Source organism: Typopeltis vanoorti, chromosome 8 (assembly GCF_054136105.1).
Source record: "Typopeltis vanoorti isolate ZY-2024b chromosome 8, IOZ_Tvanoo_1.0, whole genome shotgun sequence".
NCBI classification, from domain to species: domain Eukaryota; kingdom Metazoa; phylum Arthropoda; class Arachnida; order Uropygi; family Thelyphonidae; genus Typopeltis; species Typopeltis vanoorti.
The window spans coordinates 126,526,208-126,553,376 of NC_143556.1; the positions used below are offsets into that span (position 1 = coordinate 126,526,208).

Below are 27,169 nucleotides of genomic sequence, written 5' to 3' on the forward strand. Positions count from 1 at the left end.
GATATGAATTCCTATCCAAAAAGAGGAACACAAATGACACATTAAATTTAATAACTATGGTCAGAGTTTGAAAATTATGCTGGCTCACTAGTCAGGCAGATGTCTTACTGGTCAGATATCATTCTGCATGTACTCCATCATGGTCAACCAACATATCATAGTCACGTGTTTATCCCGGATCCAGTCAATTTATAAACTATTATACCACTCCTTAAAACTTATTCACTAACAACGTCCTAACACTTTCGCTAACCACATTCTCACAGAATTAGCATGGGCAACCCTTCATTCTCTCCCTTTCTGTTTGTACTAAAAGAAGTCTTCTGTGTTAATCCTGAATAACTTCTATGCTTCTATCATATCTCTTCTTTTTCACCTAAAAACTAGTTTTTGAAGCCCACAGACTGTCAATTTGTTCTCATAGGCAGCATTCCACAGATCTGCCATGATCTTTGTCATTCGCTTCTGGATCCTCTTCACTACTTCATCCCCATGGAATTTAGGTGTCCAAGATCTGTACACATTTGTCCAGATGTGGACTTATTGAAGCTTTAGATAGGGAACAATAACTTTTCTATCCCTGCTTGTTAGTGTGTTTTGGCTACCTTCAAAATATGCCCTCTAAACTTCAACTCCCTGTTGACAATCACCCCCAAGTTCCTGATGATGTAGAGAAGAGCAATGTAACATCACTCTTCCCAATTTTGCATCATCAGCAAACAACTGAATATTTTGTGTGAAATCATTTCCTACATCATTGATATACAAATTAAACAACAGTGGACCAAGTACTGAGCCATATAGTAGACCACTGGTTACCTGCCTTCTTCTAGACTCAACTCCTCCATAAACCACTCTTTGATGTCCACCAGCCATCCTCTAATTCAAATCACCAGACTCATATCCATCCTCATTTGGTCAAATTTATGCAACAAAGTTCTATGTGGAATCTGTCAAATTGCTATGCAAAGATTAGCAATATGACCGAGTAGCTATTTCCCTTATCCAACTCTATTGTCACTTTATTTTAAAATACAAGCAAATTGCTAAGGCAAGATCCATCCTTCACAAGCCCAAGTTGTCCCTTATAGAGTACCATATTCTTATCCATCCAGTCCAAAATTCTGTCTTTCACCAATTTCTCCAATACCTCAATCACCACTACTGAGATATTGACTGATTAGCTTATAATTTTCTACTTCTGTCTTGGAGCATCATTTTAAGCAGTGGGACTATTCTGCTCTCTTTCCACTCCACTGGCACTCTCCAAGTACTGAGGCTTAAATTGAACACTTGGTCAGAGGAGCTGATAATTCCCTTCCACATTCTCATAATACATGGGCTGATATGCTATATAATCACATGGTTGTGTTCACATTAAACACTGAATTGAAATTAGAAGAATTTCTAAATTTCTATACAGAATTGTGGACAGATAAATATTTTAAAAAAGACAACTGGCAAACATTTAATGAAAATGAAAAGGAAATAACTAAAGAAGAATTAGAAATCAGCCTGAAAGAAACAAGAAATGGAAAATCACCTGGAGAAGATAAGCTAGGTTCAGAACTATATAAATATGCAGGAACAAGATTCAAACAAAGACTCCTATTATTTTTAATAACAGGAGTCTTTATTTATCAGTTGAATAAATAAAATTTATTCAACTGGTAACCCCCCCCCCAATAGAATGGAAAAAAGCACTTGTGATTCCTATCTTTAAAAAAGGTAGTAGGGATGACCCTAAAAACTACAGAGGTATAAGTATATTAAATTCCTGTTACAAAATATATAGCAGAATTTTAAATAGCAAACTAATGAAATATTCTGAAAACTTTATTTTAGAAGTACAGAATGGGGTTTAGAAAAGGACGATCATGTATAGACCAGCCTTTTACCTAAAATTAATAATAGAGAAAAGAAGAGAATACAATTTAGAAACACATATTGCATTTATTAATTTGAAAAAGCATTTGACAAAGTTAAAAGAAGCATTTTATTTAACACATATTAAAAGAAAGACAAATACCAAATAATATCCTAAAAGCTATCATAAGTATATATGAATCAAATGAATCAAATACAAATAAGATTAAATCATGAGCTATCATATACAAGAGAGATAAACCAAGGGGTCTCACAGAGATGTCCCCTCTCAGCAACTTTTTTTAATATTTACCTAAATGAAATAATAATAAAATGGAATAAAAATTTCCATCAAGGTATTAAACTTTCTCCTACCACTCTTCTTTTTGCCGACGACCAAATAATAATTACAAATTCTAAAGATAACTTACAGAAAGTTATTTTAGATCTAAATGAGATAGGCAAAGATTATGGTATGATAATATCAACAGAAAAATCAAAAACTACAGCCTTTAAAGGACAAGATCCAGCAAGAATTAAGATAGTAAACAAAATCTTAGAATGGGTGAATTCATTTAACTACCTAGGATGTATGATCACATATGAAAATGAAAAAGATATAAATCTAAAAACTGCAAAATATTTAAAAATAACAGGTGTAATTAACTCTATATTTAAACCAAACCTAGTTCAAAAACAAACCAGACTAAAACTATACAATACATTAGCCCTACCAGTCTTATTGCATGGAAGTGAAATCTGGACAATAAAACTGTTATACCCTGATAAGCTTAGAATGTCATGATTCTACTTATCATTGTATAACAGAGTATAAACTATATACAATGCTTACTGAAAATACTTGTTATCTGGGTAATAGTAATGTGTACTTTAAATACCAAATGTATTAACAAGAAAAAGAAAGGAAGAAATTGTAAAATATCTAAAGGAAAGGTTATGTACTAGCATAAAAAGAAAAAAATGTGTTTACTTTAAGAAATGGAAAGAATATTTAAGATATGCTAACGTTGATAGTAATGCTTAAATTTTGGTCAAATTGTTTTACAGTTTATAAACCAACAAAACAATCAAGAAAATTCTATGCTTACGTATACTCCAAGAGAAGAAAAGGGAAAGCAAACCGTTACCCCATACTGTCCCATGCTAGCAAGAACGAGTAGCGGGAGAATCGGATGCTGTGACTTCACAAGCATGTTCGCGCCTCGGGTGAAGCCAAGTTTACGGTAGCGGCTGATAGGAGAGTGGTATAAAAGGGTTGGAATCCCCCCACCCTTAGTCCTGTGTTCCTGAGTTGTGCTCCTGAGATCCTCATGGATGTCCCGGGTTTTTACCTCGTAGTCGGCCGCGTGTCTAGGTGCCGATTCCCTCGCTAGCATGCGGAAGGAACGGTCGTCAGCAAAGATCCTGATTCCAAACTTCCACCAAATAGTAGCAGGCTATACAGCATGAAGTGCCCGAAAATGTTTGTACCTGGAGTGCTAAGAAATTAGAGGTCCATAAAGAAGATTGCGTTGGCATATCGTCGATCGGAGGGAAAGAAAAAGTAAAATTTTGTTCTCTGATTTGTGTGTGAAAGCAGAATCTAAGAATTGTAAAAGAATTAATTAGCGAAGAACTCTAAGAATAGTTAAAAATAGGGACTAGGAAAGTGATTAATTTGATTTAAAGAAAGTATTAAATAAATAGGCACTATGTGGTTGAAAATTGTTAAACTTGTCCAAGAATATTATATTAGAAATTTGATCTTAGGAGTGAATGCTTATAAAATTGTTAATTCAAAAACTAGTAGTGCATAAAGGATATATTGTATGGAATAATTAAGGTTAAATGAATGGTGCCTGTATCATCCTTTATGACCAAGAATGTACGAATATCCCATAGCATGTGTATGAATTAAGAGCTTAATCTCACATAGAATTATTGTAACAAAGAACCCAGAGACAATTATTATGAGGACTTTAGGACAAAGGAAAACAAGTGTATGAATATTATGAGTAATCTGATGAAATGTGTATTAGATTAATACCTGTTTATAAGAGGATTAATAAGATTGTGTCTAGAATGAGGATATATAATTAGAAATTGTTTAATTAAGGTCTATAGTGTTAAATAGTTGTAATAAGAGAGAGATATATAAGGTTAATTGAAACTTAGTGTGAATTTTCATTTGAGTGACTTAGTATTGTTGGACTTGACTTAACTCTTAACCCTTATTGGATGAAAAACTTTCTTTGTATAAATTGCATGTCTTATGTTAAATAAATTTTGCTATACTTTAACTAAATCCTGTGTCTGTATAGAATTTAATGCACCATCTATGAAATAATACGGATCTATGCAGGGAACTCATTCAGTGTAAATTTTCGGTCACGATTGCAATTTTTGTGATATTTTGGCAAAGCTCTTTACCAACCTCTTGATTAACAATTCAATTAATCTAAGGGTCCTAAGTGGCGCAGTAAAAAATAAATATTCTTAGTGCTTAACGAGAGGTTGGTTAAGAAGAATCATCCACATAGGTTTTGGCTCGACCCTCGGGCTATTCCTTTGTGAACCAGAGATATCACGTGTCACATGCAAGAGATCCCTTTGAGGTTAAATAACTAATATATATATATGGAAGTAGGGGACATAACAAAACAAAAAGACAAACAAAGATTAATAAGAAGAGAAATGAAGTTTATGAGAAAAACTGCAAAGTATACTCTATTTGATCACAAAAGAAACGAAGAAATTATGAAAGAATTAAACCAGGAATCAGTAATAGAAAAAATTAAAAAACATAAACATAAATGGACAGAACACGTTCAAAGAATGAAATAGAAAAATTATCAAATCAACCCTTAAAGTACAAGCCATTAGGAAAAAGAAAACCAGGACGTCCTCTTAAACAATTCAATGATGACTTCTAAGGCCAGATCAGTCCATGCTAGGCCTAAATCCTTGATATGCATGATGATGATGTGTTCACATTGAAGTTCTGCAATATTTTAAGCACCTCTATTTCTTCAAACTGTATTCTCCCATCAGTCAATGTCACATCTGGCATTTTAACATCACCACCTAGATAGTACACCCCTGCAAAATGCTCACTCAGTAATTTGGTTTGTTTTTGTTACCTCTCACAATCAACACTTTTTAAAGTTATTCTTCCATAGTCACTACTCCTTTTACTGGTCACACAGCGAAAGAGTATTTAGTATTACCTTCGGCCTCATCAACTAGCTTTCTCTCATAATTGCCTTTGGGCTTCTTTGCCATACAGTTGACCCTTCTTGCCTGTGTCTTGTACTACTCACGAGCATGCTGATCACTTTTTTTTTCATATTCCCTTCACAAATTTTTCTTTGCCTACAACTCCTGCTATTCATCCATCTAAATCCTACCTGGATTTAGTCTTCTGACTCTGGATATAAATTCTAATACTGGTTTCTTCAAACACTCCTTGACCACCTCCCTTGCAGCAACCAACATCTTTCCCTTCCAAATTCTCATGCCAAAGCACTAGTGAAAACTGACTCCTCAGTTTGTCATAATCATCTGCTTAGTAATTCTATATATATCTCCTGTCTTAACAGAAAATTCAGCATGTCTGGCATCTCCCAGATCAAGACTTAAAAACAAATGCTGAAAACATTCAGTATTATTATTATTACATGACACCTCCAGGGAGTCTAAGGACTCATCACAGGAGGGCACTCTACTTTGCTAAATAGATCTCACCCTTCCACTAATACTCAATTCTCCTACTACAATACTACTATCATCAATGCCATCTACCACCCATCATCATTAACAACAGTATTTTTTGTCTGTAAATTGCATGTGTTTTGAAGGCTGATTTGTTTGTATCATAAGAACTCTCAATAAAAAAACTCCCTAATATCTACACGTGACTAGATCAGTGTGCTTCTAAATTCTGAGTGGCTTCACGATAATAATGGATAGCGATGTCATGTGATATGGTAGCAACTCATAAAAACGAATGAAAGAAATTTAGGCTAGAATTAATATAAAGAAACATTTTTGGAACATAAACACTCGTTACTCAACTTTTCAATTTTTAATATCCACTACTAAAATCAAATTCTGTATATTCCATTCATTGGGTATGAAATGAACAAATTACCACTGTCCACTGCATATCTGTTTTAGGTTACCATGTCTCAATTAACTGATCACTTCACAGTACAGCTGAACAATCTCTAAAGATAAAATGATGGTTCATATCCTATCCTCTCATTGGTTGTGTTCCAATATGACAAAATCAGTGATAATCAAACGATGCCATTTGTAATGACCAGCATTCCTTAATAGATGTGATGAGTAACGTAAACATGCAAAAATTTATTTATGACATAAAAAATTAAACAGCATGGGCATTCAATTAATAAAACTGACTAAACTGAAACTACTTTTATTATTTTTTTTTTTACTTGTTAACTAAAAATTCTCATCACAGAGGAGTACAATAGCACATTTCTCAAGCCCTGACTATGGTAAATCTCAACTGGAATGGGATAGTTCCTTATATCACATCAAAATCTGGTATGTGCACAAATTTAGAGAAAACTGAAATTCCAATCGACCACCTGAATCTGAACAATAATGATGGTCTAGAAATCTTATGAATGTGGATCTAACATACATAACTTTTTGTTCCAACAGTTCATAATAATTAGGATTGTAATACTCCAGAATCTCAACCTTAATTTGTTAATAACATACTTTAGCCCTTATTTTAAATACTAATTAAGCTACAACTACTGTTGTATCATTACAGGTTAATATGAATTTGATCTCTGGCCATATAAAACAGGGTGTAGTTTTGATATAGTATTTTTATTCTTCTTCTTCCACCATAAGTTAGACCACCATTTTTTTTTTTTAAAATATTAATTGCATACACAAGAAGTTAAAGGACCTATAAGCACATCAGTGCTGTGTGCAGGTGAGAACTGAAATAGAAGTTTATTGACTTTTTTTTTTTTTTGAAAAGTGCAAGTGGTTGTCTGGGAGTACTTCTTGCAGAAGGCTGTCAAGGAGGATGGAATAAAAGAGTAAGAGGAAAAGCAGGTTCTATGTATTTCCAGTTGCACTGTAAACAGGACAAACTGCTGTTCTTGTATTAAAAGTGCAACAGAAAATGGAGAAATGGTGGTTGCCAGTTCAGTGGAGCAATAACCAATGAAGTACCTGATACAGGGTCAAAGCACTGCTGCATCTGTGAGATAGAGGTTGAAGTGAATCTATAAGAGTGGGATCACCTATGAGCCAAATTGCTCTCCTCTGGACAGCATCAAGAATTTTTAGAGAAGTTTTAGATACACCATTCTAAGTGTAAGCAGTATTCTAAGTATAAGTAGGTTGAACAAAAGAGAAGCAAACTGAACAGCATCTTAAACAAAAGAGAATGATTAGTTTTTGGAATGCTGAGGGAAGTTATCGATGTGATGTGCTTATGCCAAGAGAGACTAGAAGTATAAATCCAAGCAGAGAGGTCTGATCTTGTCAAGTGATTTAATGAGGGTAAGAGTATGTGAGAAGATAACTCTTTTGCAAGAGAAAGGGCCAGACTGGATTTTAGTGGCATTAAAGATGACCAGATTATCCTCACCCTACTGAAGGATGGTACTTCTTGTAGAAAGGCTTATACGTTGATAACACATGACTATTAAATATTAAATTATTTAAGGAATTTGCAACGCATACTGGAATATTAATTAAAAGAAACTTTAATAAATACTTAACTACTGGATGTAGCCGGTGTTCTCACCAAAGCAACACTAGCAAAAACCAACATATCCAAAGACGAATATACAGCTCTATTAGAAATGAAGAAAAACAAGGAAATAGTAATCACCAAAGCAGATAAGGGTAACGCCACTGTGGTTCTCAACCAAAAGGACTACACAGGTAAGCTTAATGCTTTATTATTAGATCGGGCCACCTACCTCCCTATTGAATATAATCCTACCAACTCTCAAATTAGAACTCCATAGGCTCCTTAAGAAGGCTACTTCTTGGCCTGTGGAAGTTACCAACAAACTAAAACCATTTAACTCTAGACCCCCCCCCCCCAGATTATATGGACTTCCAAAAATACATAAAATAAATGTGCCATTACGTTCCATAGTGGATAGCATTAATTCCCCCCATGTATAAATTAGCCAAACATTTAGCCAAAGAGCTCACAAACTATACTGCCAACACACCATCACACATAAAAAAACTCGGCCCACTTCAAAGCCAGTATAGAAAACCTCTCACTCCAACATACTGACATACTGATCAGTTTTGACGTCTCCTCCCTATTCACAAATGTCCCACTCAAGGAAATCTTAGAGTTCATCCAAGCCAAATTTCCTCCCGATATCTCAGCCCTATTTCAGTTCACAATGAACTCAGGCTATTTCGTTTGGCAAGGAAAATTCTACAAACAGATAAAAGGGACAGCCATGGGTTCACCACCTTCACCATTCTTGGCCAACTTCTTTATGGAGACTTTTGAAGAGAAAGCCTTAAACTCTGCCCCATAAACCCACTATTTTGCTTCGTTACATGGATGATGCGTTCGCTATTTATCTTAACTTAAAAGACTTGATTCAGTGTACCATTTGCGAAATGTATGCATTGCGGAGAGTGTTTGGAGTCTGGTTAAACAACGATAGCGGAGTGGATGTGGGCAAAAAGTGTAAAGAATGTGAGGATTTAAAGAGTGTTTCAGGTCGTGTGAGTAATATTGTTGTCGAAAGTGAGAATCTAGATAACAGCGATATACACGAGGTATGAATGATGATATTTGCGAGGTAGTACCTGATAGCTGTGAGAGTGGCGTTGCAAGAGAGAATGAAGTTAAGCATACAGAAGGATTGAATGAATCATCGGAGAATAAAAATCATGACACTGATGCAATGAGTGAAATAGCACTATTACATGGAGCGATTCAAAGAGTAAATCAGCAGCTGGAGCATTGACAAAAATCTTTAACAAGCGTACCGACTAATAATCGGCAACGGTATGATAGAAAAAATAAAGGTGTGAAAGTGAGTGTAAACAAAATGAAAGAGTGTGTGTTGTATGCAGATTCCTTAGTAAGAGGTGTGTTAGTTGAGAGCTTAACAAAATCGTACCAACTCGGTGCGAACATAAAGAATGTGAGCGAGTCAATTAGAATGCAAAAACAGTGGGTGAAGGAATTGATAGTGGTTGTGGGTACAAATGGAAGGACACAAAAAGGCTATGGGTGAGGATGTGAAGGAATTGCTTCAGGTAGCAAAAGAAAAGAGTCATATGACAGTGAAGAGTATAGAAGGAGAGCCATAATTGCCAATGACTTTATGCGTGAATTATTTTGATGAGTGGTGTGGAATTTGTGGATGTGTGGAATGAGTTCGATGGGCGAAAAGAGTTATATAAAATGGATGGTTTACATTTGAATGGATTTGGTGTACAGAGACTTGAAAAGATGTTGTCTAATGTAATGGAAGTGAATATACAGAATCAGGGAAACTAGAGTTATTAAGGGGGGGGGGGGGGAGTAGATATGCAGATTTTAGGGAGACAGTTGAGTGTGTGAATGTGTGTAATATGCCCAAGCGAGTAGGAAAGACCACGAATCAGAATGGGATAGTTAGTATAAGGCATCAAAATAGGGATGGGACAAATCGGCTTCTGAAATTCATGTATACAAATGGCAGAAGTATTAGGAACAAGAGGAAAGAATTTTTGGCCTTGGTTGGCACTTCCAGACCACAGGTTGTTGGCATTAGTAAAACATGGCTGACAGAAGATGACACAGCTAGTGGGATTGAATGTGAGGGGTATGGTGAGTTCAGGAGTGACAGGGAGAATAAAATGGGGGGAGGTGTGTTATTGATGATAGCAGATGAGCTACAGCCAAGAAGAATAGAAGTGGAACTGTAGGAGAGAGAAAAGAGCACCCTTGAGGCTATTTGGTGTGAGATTGAAACTAGCAGAACAAAATACACAGCTGGGTGCTGCTATAGACCAGATGATGGAATAGATGGTGGAGATAGTATGCATAAGCAAATAGAAGAAATGTGGAAGGAGGGTAATTATTATGGGAGATTTCAACTATGGTAACATTGATTGGAATGAGGAGAGGACACACGGGAGGAAGGAATTGGATTTTATGCAGTTATTAAAGGATAATTGTCTGCGACAGCATGTAATGGAAAATACTAGGGGTCAGAGAGTGCATGACCTGGTAATTGCATCTAAGAATTTGGCTGTAATGAATATGACCACGTTGCCACCAATTGGTGAGAGTGATCATGAGGTCTTGACTTGGGAGGTGGCTAAAGGTGTGGAATTTACAATTAAGACAGGGTACATATGTAATTATCGGACTGGTAAGTATGACAAGCTTAGGAGATTGATTGGTACAGTGCCATGGGATGACTAAAAAGTGTTTGCATGAAGCAATGGCTGACTGTATACCTAGAGTCCGAATAATAAATCAAGTATGAGTTAAATGGATGAATAACACCATTAAGCTTGAGCTGCAAAAAAAAAAGAAACAACTATGGAGGGAATTTAAGGAGAACGGTGACCGGCAGGCACATGAACAGTATAAAGCCCAGGCCAGAAGGGTAACCAGTATGGTAAGAAAAGCAAAAAAGGATTACGAAAGAATTCGCTTTGGCCATGTAGGCTAAAGCGAATCCTAAACAGTTTTTTCGATATGTTGCAAGTAAAAGAAAAAATGTATATGGCAGAATGATTTTAAAGAATGCCGATTTGGCCATGCAGGCTAAAGCGAATCCTAAACAGTCTTTTCGATATGTTGCAAGTAAAAGAAAAAATGTATATGGCAGAGTGATTTTAAAGAATGCCGATGGTAGGGAGGTAACCCAATCAGTTGATATAGTTGAATTACTGAGCGAGCACTTTGCAAGAGTATATCATCCAGGTGGTGACATTGCAGAAATGAATGAACCAATAGATTATACGGGAATTGTGGTGAATGAAGTGCAGGTGAATAGTCTATTACAAAATCTCAATGGCAATACATCTGTAGAATCGGATGGTATACCAGCTCGTGTTGTATGAGAAGCGGCTAAAGAATTGTCAGTGCCCTTGACCATTTTGTTTAATCTGAGTCTCGGGACTGGGTTAGTCCCGAGGGTGGTGGAAAAAGGGGAAAATAGTTCCACTGCATAAGAAGGTTCCAAGACTATTGTTGTAAATTACTGATCGATTAGTATATCGGGAATCGTTGTCAAGGTCTTGGAGAAACTGGTCAAGAGAAGAATACAGGACTGGATAGATGAAAATGGGATACTGTATGGGGGGGGGGGGGCACATGGTTTTGTGAAGGGTAGATCATGCCTCAGTAACTTGCTCATGTTTTATAACACAGTGATGGCTAAACTGGATAAGGGTAATGGGTTTACAGTGATTCTATTGGACCTTGCTAAGGCCATTGACAGGATACCACATGGAACTCTAATCAGTAAACTGGAGCAGATGGGGATGGATATAGGGTTGGTGAGATAGATAGGAGGGTGGTTGATGGAGAGATACCAAAGAGTGGTTTATTCAGGAGTGGAGTCCAAAAGACAGCTCGTGACTAGTGGTGTGCCACAGGGTTCTGTTCTTGGACCACTACTTTTCAATTTGTTCATTAACGATATAGGAAACGATCTGAGAGAAAGTGTTCACTTGTTTGCTGATAATGCAAAGTTGGGTAGAGCAATTGTGAGTGCACAGGATGTCAAAATTTTACAGGATTATTTGGATAGTTTCGAGGACTGGGCTAGGGAAAATGGATGTCAATTTAATGTGGCAAAGTGTAAGGTTATGCATTTTGGAGTGAAAAGATTAGCAGCAGTATATCACATTGGTGGAACCGTGCACCAGGAGATTGATGAGGCCAGGGATTTGGGAGTTTTGGTGGATGGAGAGTTGAAGTTTAGGGGGCACATTGCAAAAGTGGCTAAATCAGCTCATGAAATCACTTGGTTACTGAAAAATACTTTAACCAGCAGAGACAAACAAGTTATTGTTCCTCTATATCGAGCCCTGATAAGGGCCCATTTGGACTACTGTGCCCAGATATGGGCACCAGGGTTTCTTCTTGATGGGGAGGAGGTGGACAGGATTCAGAGACAAGTGACCAAGATGGTGGCAGGTCTGTGGAATGAACCTTATGAGAACAGATTGAAGATTTGTGGGTTGCAAAAATTGGTTGATAGGCAGAAAAGGAGTGATATGATTGAGATATTCAAATTACTGAAGGGTTTCTATAAGATCAATCCAGAAGATATTTTTGAGAATAGGACTGGTGGTGGGAGGATTAGGGGCCATACATGGAAGCTGGACAAGAATGTGGTTAACAAGGGTGTTAGAGCTAGGTTTTTTACTTGGAGAGTGGTAAATGGGTGGAATAAGCTGCCAGAGTCTGTTGTGGGTGCTATGACCGTGAATGAGTTCAAGGCGAGGTATGATAGATATGTGAATGTCGAATAGTTGTTCTTGACATGATGTTAGGGCCTCCCTCGATGAGTCTGTTGACTTCTTGGAGTTGCCCGAAATAATAATAATAATATTTGGCCACATAGCTCAGATACACTCCACTCCTTCTTAATACACCTAAACAACCAACACCCTAGAATCCTGTTCACCTTGGAAAAAGAGGAAAACAACAGTCTCCCTTTCCTAGACATTCTAATCACTAGCCAGCCTGATGAATCCTTAGGCAAATTAATCTGTTCAGATGACAATGCCCTAACTACTGAACTAAACAACATCCTTAATACTTTCTTAGCCAATAACTACAACCCCCCAAAAATCCAAAAAATATTAAAACCAGTAAACCACAACCTTCCTCCCCCCTTCACAATAAAGATTACAATAAATCTATCACCATTCCCTACATCTGGGGCACCTCAGAAAAAATAACCAAAATCCTTAAAAAATATGACCTGACTTCTTGTTACAAACCATATAAAAGTTGGCATCCCTTATCCACTCTACCGAAGACCAACCACTTCCCCTGGACATACCTGGGGTATACCAGGTCCCTTGCAGCTGTAAACTGTCCTACTTTGGCCAAACAGGCAGGACAGCAAATATCAGGATTTCAGAACACAAAGACTATATCCGGTTTCACCAGTACAGCCACTCTGGGCTTGCAGACCATGCTCTGGATACCCGTCACAGAATACGTTGGAAGAAAGCCAAAGTAATACACTGCAGCAAGTTCAAGTACAAAAGACTATTCATGAAATCAGCCTCGGCTCTAAAAAATGTTCCAAACCTCAACAAATTTGGGAGACTTACATCATGAGAACATCAGCCCAACGGCCAGGACAACCCAATATAGCCTGCTAGGAGACACCATTAGGATTTTATTAATAATCTTCTGCCTCATTTGCTTTTTGTAGTTCCTGCGTGCACGTGTCATTTTATATGTTCTCATGAAGATGGCAATGTGACATTGCCGAAATATAGGAAGTATTTATTAAAGTTTCTTTTAATTAATATTCCAGTATACATTGCAAATTCCTTAAATAATTTAATAGTGAAGGATGGTACGTAGATCAATGTTTAAGGCACTGGTTGTAGATGATCTTGACAATTGATATGTCTAGCACTGCATGGTTTGTCAAATGAATAAAGATACTATCATCTGCAGAGTTGTGGATAGGATTCATGGTAATTGAGAATAGGTCATTTACATACAGGAAAAATAGAGTAAAGAGAGGACAAAGTCCTGAGGTACTCCTGTAATGGTAGTGATGCTTGAAGAGAGGGAACCATCTACCATAACCATAGAGTGAATGACCATAGAGGAAGCTGGCAATCCAATTACAGACAGTGGAGGTACACCATAGGATGGAAATTTATTTAGTAGGCCCCAATATGAGACATGGTCAAAAGCACTGGAAATGTCAAGAACAGCAACACAAGTTCCTCCAAAGATTTCCATAGTACATGTTCAGTAATGAATGATGTAAGCTAAGAGGTCAGCTGTGGGATCTTGAATGACAGAATCCATACTGGTGGTCACTGATTAATTGGTGGTTCTCTAGGCAATGATGAAGTTAGCTATTGATGACCGCTCTCTCTCTCTTCCCTCCCCCCTTTTTTTTTTGGAAAGACTGGATATGTGATTGCTACCATTCACTGCACTGGGATAAGTACTAGCTGTTAAATAGATTGTATAGATGACACATGATAGGTGTTAGGTCTGGAGAAAAATGTTTGAAGACAGAGAGAGAGAGAGAGATGCCTTCATGACAGAAGACTTTTTAGTGTCCGAGTTATTTAGTAATTTTCTGATAACAAAAGTTGATAACTACAGGAGGCATCTGGTGTTCTGAGTCCAGTATGGTATGAGGATTTCCTTTGGTCATGTATACAGAAGTTCGAGGAAAACATTCATGCTAGGCAGTTACTTTATCCTTGGGTGAAGTAGAAGTGTTACTTCAAGATAAGAGAAAAGATGGAAGCACAGGTGAGCAGAAGTAACATCCAACAGCCTTAGAAAGAGACCAGAAGGCACAGCTTCGATTTGCACAGGAGGCAAGTTTTCTGCTGTTGGCTTTTATGAAATCAGATTTAGATCTGCTGATGACTGTTTTGCATTTGTTGCATGTTTTGGTATAGGCAGAGTATGAAGTTGGAATTCTTGACGTGAGCCACCTAAGTTAAGCTGGTTTTTATTTTTCTTCAACTGCTTTGATACACTTTCTGTCAAACCAAAGCATGGGAAGTGAACAAGGATTTTGGGTAGAATCAGGGATAAAGGCCTTCATGTCAGTGAGGATAATTTCCATAACTTATTCGGAGCAGGTGTTAAAGTCAGATGAGTGGAAAGCACCAGTCAGACTACAGAAAAGAGGAATAGAAATTCTGGAGGTCATCCCATTTGACACCTTTGATGCCAGAGGTTGTGAGGTTTGGAGTGGTTTGAGGAAGAGGTATTCTATGAGAGTAGACATTTAACAAGAGAGAGAGGTGACCTTTACAGTGTATTTGGAAGGAGAACTGGTTACAAAGAGATTGGGGTATTGGGAGAGTGAAGTGGGTTATCAGGTAGATGTATGATTTGTATTAGATCATTGCTTATGGCAGATTTCTGCTCATGTCCAGCTTGGTTGGCAGTGTTGGAAAAGGGAAACCAGTTGGAAATGTGAACACTGAGATCACCCAGGAAGATGACCTCACTATTTGAATAGCTGAATTACAGATGGTTGAATTTCATGGAGAGAAATGTGAAGAAGTGCGAGTTTGAGTTTGAAGAATGGTAAATGCAGAAAATAAATATTACTAAACAAGGCAAGGAAACCTTGAGTAAGAGGATGTCAAAAAGCAGGAGAATCTAAAATAACCACTCTCTGGCATGCATTGTCTCCGATTTCACAAAAGCACAGGTGCCACCTTTGTTGCAAAAGGAATTGTAAAGTGTGTACCCCCTGGACACTGGAGGTGGACAGTATTGGATGCAGATGATATTTGGATTTTTCAGTCAAGACTAAGAGGTCTGGTCTGATCTGGTTCATGACATTGACTGTAAGTGATGATAATGTCATTTATATTGGTGTTGTTGCCACAGATGTTAGTAAAATGAATGTGATAATGAGGTTTTAGGAGATTCTGACATGATTTGTATGATGCGATGGGTCGTGTTGTGACAATCAATCACATACAAGTATAGTAATGGCTGATCACATCAGTATCTTTGGCATACTGTTTGAATTGGAATAGAATATGTGCCTTGTATGTGTGTGTGTGTGTGTGTACTCCAGATGATAACCTCAAGATGAAGGTCAAAATGCCGGGAAATTAAAGTTATTACTCTTAACACGATAGGAGTCTCCATAGTTTTATCAAAATGAAAATGAATAATAATAGTGGTATCAGCTGGATTTCTGTTCATGACATTGACTAGTAATAACAAACATGTTCCAATATAAAGATCATTCAGAAATTCACATGGAGAGTAAGTAAAGACACAAAAAATAAGAATAGCCATTTGAATTTATGTCAATAATGATTTCAGGCTGTTTCAAGATACAAAAGTATACAGGAGATTTGAACAGGAAGTGATCATTTAATTTTAAGCAGGATAAAAACACATTTCATATTAAAAACAAAAATATGTAATAAAAAGAATCCAAGCCCAATAGCATTCATAGATGAACTATAGACACAAATATACAAATATTACTAGAGAAAAAAAATGAAAGGTCTGAAAACAAGAACCAAAACTGGAGACTATGGCAAAATCTCAAAAACACACTGACTTATTCAGCCAGGAAGATAATGTGGTGAAGATATCTACATTCTTATCAAAGTCATGGAATTACCTTGGTAGGAATGTAGATGTAAAAGAATGTTCTTGAGGCTATTGAAAAAGCTAAGAAATGGGAGAAAGAGCATTGTAAAAAGAATCAGAGATGATAAAGGTAACATTAAAACTGAAGATAAAAGTATTCTGAATGTCAGGCGCAATTACTTGGAAAGATTGTTAAATGAAACAAGCAGTGACAGAAGCGGTAGAGAATATTCAAGAGGAATGCAATCAGGAATACATTTCAATACTCATTTGTGAATAAGCCATTAGAAAGCTGAAATGCTAAAATATGGAGGTATGAAAGTTTTATAGAAAGCATGTTGCACCATTCAGAAGGACAAATTTTAGATGACTGGAGAAGAGCTTGCATACTCTCGGCTATGAAAAGGGAAATAACACTGAAATTTTTATTTATTAATGTATACAATCAATAAAATGTGAAAATGAATCTATAGCAGTTGCTAATTATTCTGTAACACTGCTGTTTAACTAAATGGAGTGTCAAGTGGCAGTTTCATTTCTGATCAATCACAATTCACAATTCTTTGACCAGATTTTTTCAGTTTCATGATCTAGCTCTTGTTCCCATATCATGAGACTTCACATAATTCACTGTACATTGCAGATCTAACAATATACTGCTGATAGGAACATGGTGATGATGAAATCTTAATTATGTTGGATTATTGCAGTATTCTGGGTGTACCATGAGCATACATACCAAGAAATAATGATATCACAACAGTTGTGATAAACAATATCACAACTATAATAAGCTGATATTATTTTGCATTACAAATATCATTGTAATGCATATGGTATAAAAAAAGGTCACATGTTTTTATTTTCATATCCTTTAGATGAACTTACCATTTCTGCAAAATACTAGGTTGTAATATTTTAAGAAAATTAAGGATGTATAAGAATGAACAGATGATTTCGTATACAAGCTTTAAAATATAGTTGAAATTTCTTTCTGTAAACATTTGTATTTTTAAGACAAAAAAATCAAAATTGTAAAAAAAAATTAGCAAAAATACTTTATTTGGATAAGCACCTTCACAATCAATAACCTTTTCCAAATGAGATACAAGTTCATTAATACTGCACTTATAAAACTCACAATTTTACAAGTGGAAAAAAAAAAAAAATCATTCAGCTCTTTCCTAACGCTGCTCAGTTTTGAAACTGTCAACTGTACATATAACTGTTCTGTAATAAAAATAAAATAAAAATAATAATCAGATAATGATGGGAATATAGAGCATCGGATGGAATTCCAGAAACACTTCTGACATGTGAGAGTTCCCACTGTTTCTGAAGAAATGCAAGACCTTTGAGGTTAAACAGCTGTTTTAAAGCAGCGTGCCACAATCCTACATGGCAATGGTGACAAACAGGTGTCCCTGTGATAGTTCAACTAAGCAGAGGCTCATAATGGATCAGAGACTAAAATTTTTCTGTTGATCAATTGTAAGCATCAATGTGTGTGTTGCAAGTCTATTGGATGATAACCAATGATATGATTGTTTGGTATCACTATACACGAATCATTTTTAGTGCATATTAACAAGCAGTCACTCAGTATGAGATCACTGCCCCGCTTATTGGAGGTCTGAAAAAGTTCCATGTTTGATCTCTAGAGAAGGATCGTCAGAATAAAATATTACAATATAAATATATATATATATATATATATATATTTTTTTTTTTTTACTAATAACCTTTTTGTGGATGGCAACTACATAAAAAAGTCAAAAACTGAGTCATTAATGTGATTAATGCAAAAGCAGCAACAAGTAAACTCATAAACTGAGCCTCTCAGTTCCTAGCTGTGAGTTTATGTTGAACCAATTTTCTAACTTTACACTTTTCTCAGTCAATGGATAAAATAATATTTTTAAAGAAATATTAACTAAACTGGTCTTCAAGCTTTTCAAGACATCATCAAGTGACTGAACATTATTAAGACTTTTAGAATGCATCAAAAGACAATGCAACATCTACAATCAATTCCACATAATTTTTTATCAAAATATTTACTGGAAACTGCACAAACATTTTTGGTCGCCTGACACATCAAAATCAATTTCAAGAACTTACCAGTTTTCTTTTTCAGCACTTCATGAAACATTTGTGGTGAAACTGAAGTAGAAACATTAGGGAAAAATGGCAAGGCATTAGATGGAGACAAAGGAGATAAACTTTGGGGAGTAGATATAGTAAATTCTTGGGGCGGACATGCATCATCAAAATCATCCTGAAAGCTAGATGGTTTCTGTTGACTCTCTAAACAGCAAATGCAAATAAATACAAATACAAATAAATATATTAATTTACAAAAGTGATGCAAATTATAAGTAGTAAGAAATATAAAAGTTTAGTTATATCAGAATATAACTAAAAAAATTCATGTCACCTGACCAATATCACAATAAATAAGTTTTCTAATGGGGTGGGGGGGGATCACAATACAAATGTGAAATCCAACATTTAATATTCTGATCTGATATTCTTAGAACGTTGCATTATTTAACTGGGAGTTTTGTTTAATACATAAATGGAATTCTTATTATGCCCTACTACTTATAACTAAGAGCATTTATAAGCAAACTGAAAAAATTAAGATGCAAAGAAAAATTAAAATTGAAAATTAAAAAATAAAAATTGTGAAAAAGAAGTACAAGAATCATAAACATAGAATAACTTCTGTTCTTGAGATGCAGGTTATATCATCTAACATCAATTCTGCTTCTTCAAATGATACCAGTGATTAAAGTATTTAAGGAAGAGTCAGTACTACCTACCTTCCTTAAGATAATTTCATAACTTCAGACAGTCTGGTCTCCATAAGCCTTGCCACAGGTAAAGCAGTTTTTATGAACAACCAGATAATTTTGAAAAATATTAACTGTCTATTGGGGATCTTAGATGGCTTCATAACTTTTAGACTTAATAACTAACATTCAGTTAGTTTTAAAAGCATTGTTTCTCTTTTAAATCAATGCTAACATCAAAGGTTAAAACATATCAGAATATAACTATAAACAAATATGTAATGTAGAACTGGTATATAAAAAAATTACACTATTTAAAAGTTAAAATTAATACAGTAGTACTGAATTAAAAATATTATATGCAAGTATAAAGATTAATTTCTGGAATGGTACAAGGAGCATGTGGTATATACAGATAAATAATTTCATTTTCTGAAATATTTCACAATATTTCCGAAATCCTTCTTTTCACTTCTTTTATGATTGTGTGTGTGTGTGTTTGTTATGCATTAACAGTGTTTTACATGACATCAGTGGCCTCCAAGATATCCTTGTTAAAAGAATTTAAATAACGGCATTGTGCATGGCACAAAATTACAAACATCGAATGATATATGGTATGAAAATGAGAGTGATGAGTTAGTGTGAGTTAAAAATGTTGGTGAGTGCCAGCAATGAGAGATATGTTGAAAGCAGTGGGAAAATGTTAACAATGAAGGGTGAGAAAATGAGTGTGTTCAGAGAAAGTGTAGAAGCAAGTGATAATGAACATAATATCAAACATTTGATAATGTCCAGCATCCCTTTCTGCTCCACATCCTCCAGCAAATTGGTGTATGTAAAAAAGCTGCTATCCATTATCAAAGGAGCCTATGCCAATTCAGCTACCTGTCTCCTAATTAATGGATTCCCATCAGATCTGGTCACAATTTGAAAAGGAATCAAGCAAGGTTGCCCTCTTACAGGAAGTCAAATATACACATGCTGTGCGAGGAATATCATTTCCTTCAATTAGCATATGTTGATGATGTAGTGGGCACTTTGAAAGATAATGATTCCATATACAACAATCCCTCGATTAATGCGCTTCCGATTAGTGCGTCATTTTTTTTTCAATACCCAAATTCGATTAGTGCGCCTCTAAAATTCGATTAGTGCTCCTATATACATCTTAAAAATAAATGTTACTGATTTTAAAAATTACGATCTATACATTTTTTATGGCTAACTATTTTAAAAAATCACTCACCAGAATGAAATAATTTAGTTACCAATTTGAAACATTTTACAAAGTCATTTTTTAATTGCATACTATACTATTTCCAAATTTACCATCAAAATTTATGTCGTCTGCTTTACATAGCATTTTGCTGATCATATCTCGTGCAATTGTTTTCCTTACTTTTTTATTTTAAAGTATTTTCCTAACATTTAATCATGAGTAAAAGAATTAGTGAGCAAAAATGAGAAGTGTGAAAATGATTCAAAAAGTAATCTGATTGGAAGAAAAACTTGAAATAATAAAGAAAATTGAACAAGGCGAGTCCAGAGCAAAGATAGGAAAGACAATAATGATTGAATTAGAGAGACTTCTTTTTACATGGATTGAAGATTGTAACCAAAAACGGATCCTGCTAAACTGGCTTTATTAAATCAAAAGTCTCTTTGTAACCTGGAAAGAAAGGGCTATCAATGATGGGAAAGAAGAAGAATTCCACGTTAGTGCTGGGTGATCTGAGCATTTCAAAAAGAGAAATAGCCTACATAATGTTCTAATCACAGGCAAAGCTGCAAGTGCAGATAAGGAGATATCCAGAGATTTTGAAGAAAATTGTGTAAGAAGGGGACTATTGTGATCAACGAATATTTAATGTCGATGAAACCGGCCTTTTTTGGGAAGCGAATGCCTTCCAAGGCTTTTCTAACCAAATCAGAGAAATCTCAGCCTGGTTATAAAGTCGCAAAGTTGAATGAAATTACTGCTAGCAATATGCGAGCCATTTGGAAGCACATTCTTCCACATTGTGCAAATGATTTTAGAGGCTTTTCAAATGAATCTAAGTTAATTAAATCTCATTTTGAGAAGTTGATTGATACCAACCTGCTAAATTTAGATGCACAGCAGGAAGATCCTGAAGAATATGAAGAAAATTTAATCACTGACAAGCCCAAAGAGGTTTCATAGAAACAATTTGAGAATAGTTTTCGTATACAATCGAAATTTTTAAGCAGCAATGCTTAGAGACTGACCCTGGTGAAGAGAGAACAAGTAAAATTTGCAGAAGAGGCAATGGGGCCATACCATCAGTTGCATGAAAAAAAGAAACAGAATGTCCACCAAACTATGTTAGTTCAATTCTTTGTTAAGAAGCAGAATATTTAAATTTATATTCTGAATATGTTTTATTGTCTTTCAGCTTCATAGTTTTTCCTTAACTAGGCCCTGAGGCATACCCTAATTCTTTTATAAAAAAAAAAAATTAAGGGCCAAAAAACAAATCTGAGAAACGAATTATACATTTTCCCATAGGTTATTATATTCGATTAATGCGCCTGTTTTAAAGAATGCAATAGGCACATTAATCGAGGGATTGCTGTATATCTTTTTCGGTATTTTGGAAAAATTATCAGTGGATTAACTACTAATGCAATCAAGACAAAAGTTTTGGGAAAATGGGATCTTGAAGGAAATTGAAAAAATGAAGGAACCATTAGTTTATACGGGAATTGTGATGAATGAAGCGGAGGTGAATAGTCTATTACAGAGCCTTAATGTGAATACATCTGTGGAATTGGATGGTATACCGGCACAGGTCTTGCGTGAAGCGGCTAAGGAATTATCAGTACCCTTGGCCATGTTGTTTAATCTGAGTCTCGGGTCTGGTTTAGTCCCTAAGGTGTGGAAAGAGGGGAAAATAGTTCCACTGCATAAAATAGGATCCAAGACTACAGTTGCAAATTACCGACCGATCAGCATATCAGGCGTCGTTGCCAAGGTCTTGGAAAAAGTAGTCAAGGGAAAAATACAGGAATGGATTGATGAAAATGAGATGCTGTATGGGGGACAGCATGGCTTTGTGATGGGTAGATCATGCCTCAGTAACTTGCTCAAGTTTTATAACAAGGTGATGGCTGATCTGGATAGGGGTAATGGGTTTACAGTGATACTGCTAGACCTGGCAAAGGCGTTTGACAGGATACCACATGGAATTCTAATCCGTAAACTAAACTACAACATAAGGGAACGGATATAGGGTTGGTGAGATGGATAGGTGGATGGTTGATGGAGAGATATCAAAGAGTAGTTTATTCAGGAGTAGAGTCCAAAAGACGGCCTGTGACTAATGGTGTGCCACAGGTTCTGTTCTTGGACCACTGCTGTTTAATCTGTTCATTAACGATATAGGGAAGGATCTAAGAGGAACAGTTCATCATTTGTTCGCTGATGATGCAAAGTTGGGTAGAGCAATTGTGAGTGCACAGGATGTCAAAATTTTACAGGATTATTTGGATAGTTTCGAGGACTGGGCTAGGGAAAATGGATGTCAATTTAATGTGGCAAAGTGTAAGGTTATGCATTTTGGAGTGAAAAGATTAGCAGCAGTATACCACATTGGTGGAACTGTACACCAAGAGATTGATGAGGCCAGGCCTTGGGAGTGTTGGTGGATAGGGAGATGAAGTTTAGGGGGCACATTGCAAAAGTAGCTAAATCAGCTCATCAACTCACTTGGTTGTTGAAAAATACCTTGACGAGTAGAGACAAGCATGTTATTGTACCTCTGTACCGAGCCTTGATAAGACCTCATCTTGACTACTGTGCCCAAATTTGGTTATCTAGGTTCCTTCTTGATGGGGAGGAGGTGGAGAGGATCCAGAGGTGAGTGACAAAGATGATAGCGGGTCTATGGAATGTACCATATGAGAGCAGGTTGAAGATTTGTGGGTTGCAGAAATTAGTTGATAGGTGGAAAAGGGGAGATATGATTGAGGCATTCAAATTGCTAAAGGGTTTCTATAGGATTAATTCAGAAGATATTTTTGAGATCAGGACTGGTGGTGGGAGAACTAGGGGACACCTATGGAGGCTGGGCAAGAGCATGGTTAGCAGGGATGTTAAAGCTGAGTTCTTTACTTTTAGAGTGATAAATGAGTGGAATAAGCTGCCAGAGTCTGTTGTGGGTGCTATGACGGTGAGTGAGTTCAAATCAAGGTATGATAGATACTGTGAGAATGTCATATAGTTGTGTGGACATGATGTTTAGGGCCTCCCTCGATGAGTCTAAGGACTCCCTGGAGTCGCCCGTAATAATAATAATAATAACATTATATCAAGCAATACATAGTTTATATTTAAGCTGTAAATCAGCAGTTAGAAGTGAAGGAGGTACAGGAAAATGATTTGATGTTAAATCAGGTGTGCAACAGGAGTGCACATTATCTATACAGACCACATTATGAAGTAAAGTGATATTAAATCTGATACCAAAATTTGTGATATTAATCTTAGCTCGTTACTTTATGTAGATTCCCTGACTAAATCGAATAACTGTTGTAATAAATTTGGTATGAAAATCAGCAATAAAAAGACAAAGGTAATCAAAATATCAACTGTATCCTGAAATGAACTTATAGAACAAGTAAAACATTTCATCTATTTAGGCACAATTTTTTAGTGCAGATAGCAAATTAAATATGGAAATATACAAGAGAATCAACAAAGTTGGTATGATAGAAAATCAGCTGAATAAATTTACATGGAATAAAAAAGAAATTAGTTGAAACACTAAATTAGCTATATACAATAAGTGTTTAAACCAATTTTAGCTTATGGATCTGAGAGCTGGGTTAGAAATAAAATACTTGATTAAAGACTTGAGACTACAGATAATGAGAGTTCTGAGAAAGATTGGTGGAGTGAACAGATGACATCAATGGCAGTGTAAATGGATGCTGTGCCATTGTAATCATATGCTGTTAATTTCTCTTTATTTTAAGTGTCTTTATTTTTTTTTCTATACCTTATATACTGTTATTCTTAAAATAATTATCTTTATACTTTATTCTAATAAGCTGTGCGTGCATTCTCTCTCTGAATCTTTCTTGCTTATATTATTACGTACTATGTTTATCTACCCTTTGCACTACGAGTCTTATGCATAAGATACTATAAAATTTATTTACTTTAGACTGCGCCACTAATATCATTTAATTAGCATAAAAGTCAATATCTCTCTCTAATACAAATTCCTTCAATAAAACTTTACACAAACAGTCATGACCTATTCTTTTACTTAACTTTACACTTTGGCTATCTCACTTTGTTTCCCACTCACAAGTCCGATATTTTTAGGAACAGTGCAGTTGTAATATAAACAAACAGGCAGCACTCTTTTAACAAAAAATCAAAACACGTTTATTTACATTACTATGAAATATACATGAATTTAAACAAGAGAGGAGATTGCTTTCTCTATTCATCTATAAAATCTTTAGCATAAATTAGAACCTTTTTACTTCAACATTAATTAATCTCTTTAATTCAAAAACCTATCAACTCTCTGCTTACAAATTCAACTTATTAAACTCCTAGTTTACTTGCAAAGAGGTTAGCTAACTCTCTGTTAAGTTAATTTTACAAATTTTATATCAACTTCCAACATGCTAATTCTATTAAAGACACTTCTTATTGCTATTAATCTAAATCTTAAGTGTCCAACTAAAACACAAAGGTATATAACTTACAAAGGCTTTGTATTCGCACATTCAGTCAAAAGTCTTTCACTAAAAGTTCTATGGCAATTCTTTCCATTCAGATCTTGATCTTCCTCGGGAAATCTGGCATCAGCAGTGTCTCATCAGAAACATACTGGGCTGTGGACTAGTACAGCTTCGCAAAAATGTTGCTCTCCCACGGCGAAAAGAATAAAACTTTCAAGCGAAGGTGCTTCGGATAATTTGCCTCGCCTTTTCTCCTCTGCTTAGGCTTGCCGAAAATGCCTGGACGGCTGCCTCCTTTTTTTGCCACCTCTATTAACTCGAACTGCCACCAATTGTCAATCGGGATCCCTCTCTTTAGCATCTGGAAACCTTCTCTTCCATGGCATTTGGGACCTCCTTTCGGCAATTCTGAGCCCTCTCTCTGGCCTGGAAGCTCTGTCTCCGCAACTGCTGGACACCCCTTCTCTGATGGCAACTGGAACTGGGACTCTCTGTCTCTCTGGTGACGTCTGGAATGGACAGCCCTCTGTCTCTAGCGACTTCTGGAACCAGGCAGCCTACTCTCTCTGGCGACTTCTGGATCCAGGAAGCCTCATATACTTGGCTCTGTCCCTTTTTATTATGCCTTCTCTGAGACCTCGCCTGAAGTTTGTAACCCCTGAAGAATTCGGCATGATTCTTTCATCTTAAGTTTCAAGTTCGGCCTGCTCTTTTTTCTCTTCTGTGTCTTCTTTTGATTGTAAGTTGCCAGCCATCGGAAAGTTGTTTGAACCTTTCTGACTGACTTTGGAGGTGTTTACATGCAGAGCTTGTAAGTCTTTCTCATACACACGAAGTTTATAAACAACCTTTCTTATTAATATAATTAACGGCTATTTTAGCCTGTTTTTGTTCAGGAGTGTCCCTTATATTTAATACATTGGCTAACATAACTCAAAAGGGGTATATATATATATAATTTAGGACATTACGGGCGAGTATAGAAGGCAATTATGGCAGAATAAAAAATGTTGAAAAATTATGTACATACCTTGATTTTGGTTTAAAGATGCTCTTTTTTCTCTTCTGTGTCTTCTTTTGATTGTAAGTTGCCAGCCATCGGAAAGTTGTTTGAACCTTTCTGACTGACTTTGGAGGTGTTTACATGCAGAGCTTGTAAGTCTTTCTCATACACACGAAGTTTATAAACAACCTTTCTTATTAATATAATTAACGGCTATTTTAGCCTGTTTTTGTTTAGGAGTGTCCCTTATATTTAATACATTGGCTAACATAACTCAAAAGGGGTATATATATATAATTTAGGACATTACGGGCGAGTATAGAAGGCAATTATGGCAGAATAAAAAATGTTGAAAAATTATGTACATACCTTGATTTTGGTTTAAAGATGCCTTCTAAATCCAAGCTCTTGTGGAAGGGGGGGGGGGAGAGAGGGAAAGAACATTGGGATGTACTTGGGACATGGGAAATAAGTTTGGGAACCCGGGTTACTATTAATAATATATATATAAATATATATATATATTATTTTGTTGTGGGGAGAGGGGGGGGAAGGGTATCCTTATGTGGAAACTGGGGCAAGGGTTTACGGGGTGTAGACCGTTTCGGTCATCGTCTGACCATCGTCGGAACTTTGTGGGAATGACTGTAGGAGTAGGAGTGACTGTTTGAACTAAAACACATTCCCCAAATTGACAAAGCCATAATCATTGACAAACAAGAAAACGAAACGATGCTTAGAATATCCGAAACTATTGCCATAAAATGTGATGGAAATTCTATCAACGTCCACCGCCCCTACCTAATTTCCGAATGTTGGATGTTCCAAAACTTACAAATTAAGCCATGCCTCCGGCCATTTAGCGACAACAAATGCCCAAATTTGGCAGATACATCTTGCAGCCTTGATATAGCCCTACGGTCATTCCCACAAAGTTCCGACGATGACCGAAACGGTCCACACCCTGTAAACCCTTGCCCCAGTTTCCACATAAGGATACCCTTCCCCTTCCTTTCCCCCCCCCTCTCCCCACAACAAAATAATATATATATATATTTATATATATATTATTAATAGTAACCCGGGTTCCCAAACTTATTTCCTGTGTCCCAAGTACATCCCCATGTTCTTTCCCTCTCTTTCCTCCCCCCCCCTTCCACAAGAGCTTGGATTTAGAAGGCATCTTTAAACCAAAATCAAGGTATGTACATAATTTTTCAACATTTTTTATTCTGCCATAATTGCCTTCTACACTCGCCCGTAATGTCCTAAATTATATATATATACACCCCTTTTGAGTTATGTTAGCCAATGTATTAAATATAAGGGACACTCCTAAACAAAAACAGGCTAAAATAGCCGTTAATTATATTAATAGTGTTTTAGAGGAGTAGCATGGGAATTTCCCAGAAATTATACTTAACCTTTCTTATACTGCCATGTAGATCTATTACA

General features: G+C 36.1%; 1 protein-coding gene across 2 annotated transcripts in view; it reads right to left on the bottom strand.

The window, feature by feature from the left end:
* The window catches only part of LOC150104338 (uncharacterized), a 248,033-nt gene that overhangs the window by 44,436 nt on the left and 176,428 nt on the right, over positions 1–27,169 (bottom strand). For both annotated transcript variants that reach the window (XM_090396303.1, XM_090396302.1), the window contains exon 5: positions 18,317–18,502. In XM_090396303.1, the coding sequence (XP_090252429.1) occupies positions 18,317–18,502 (186 nt within the window). The remainder of the gene's footprint in view (positions 1–18,316; positions 18,503–27,169) is intronic.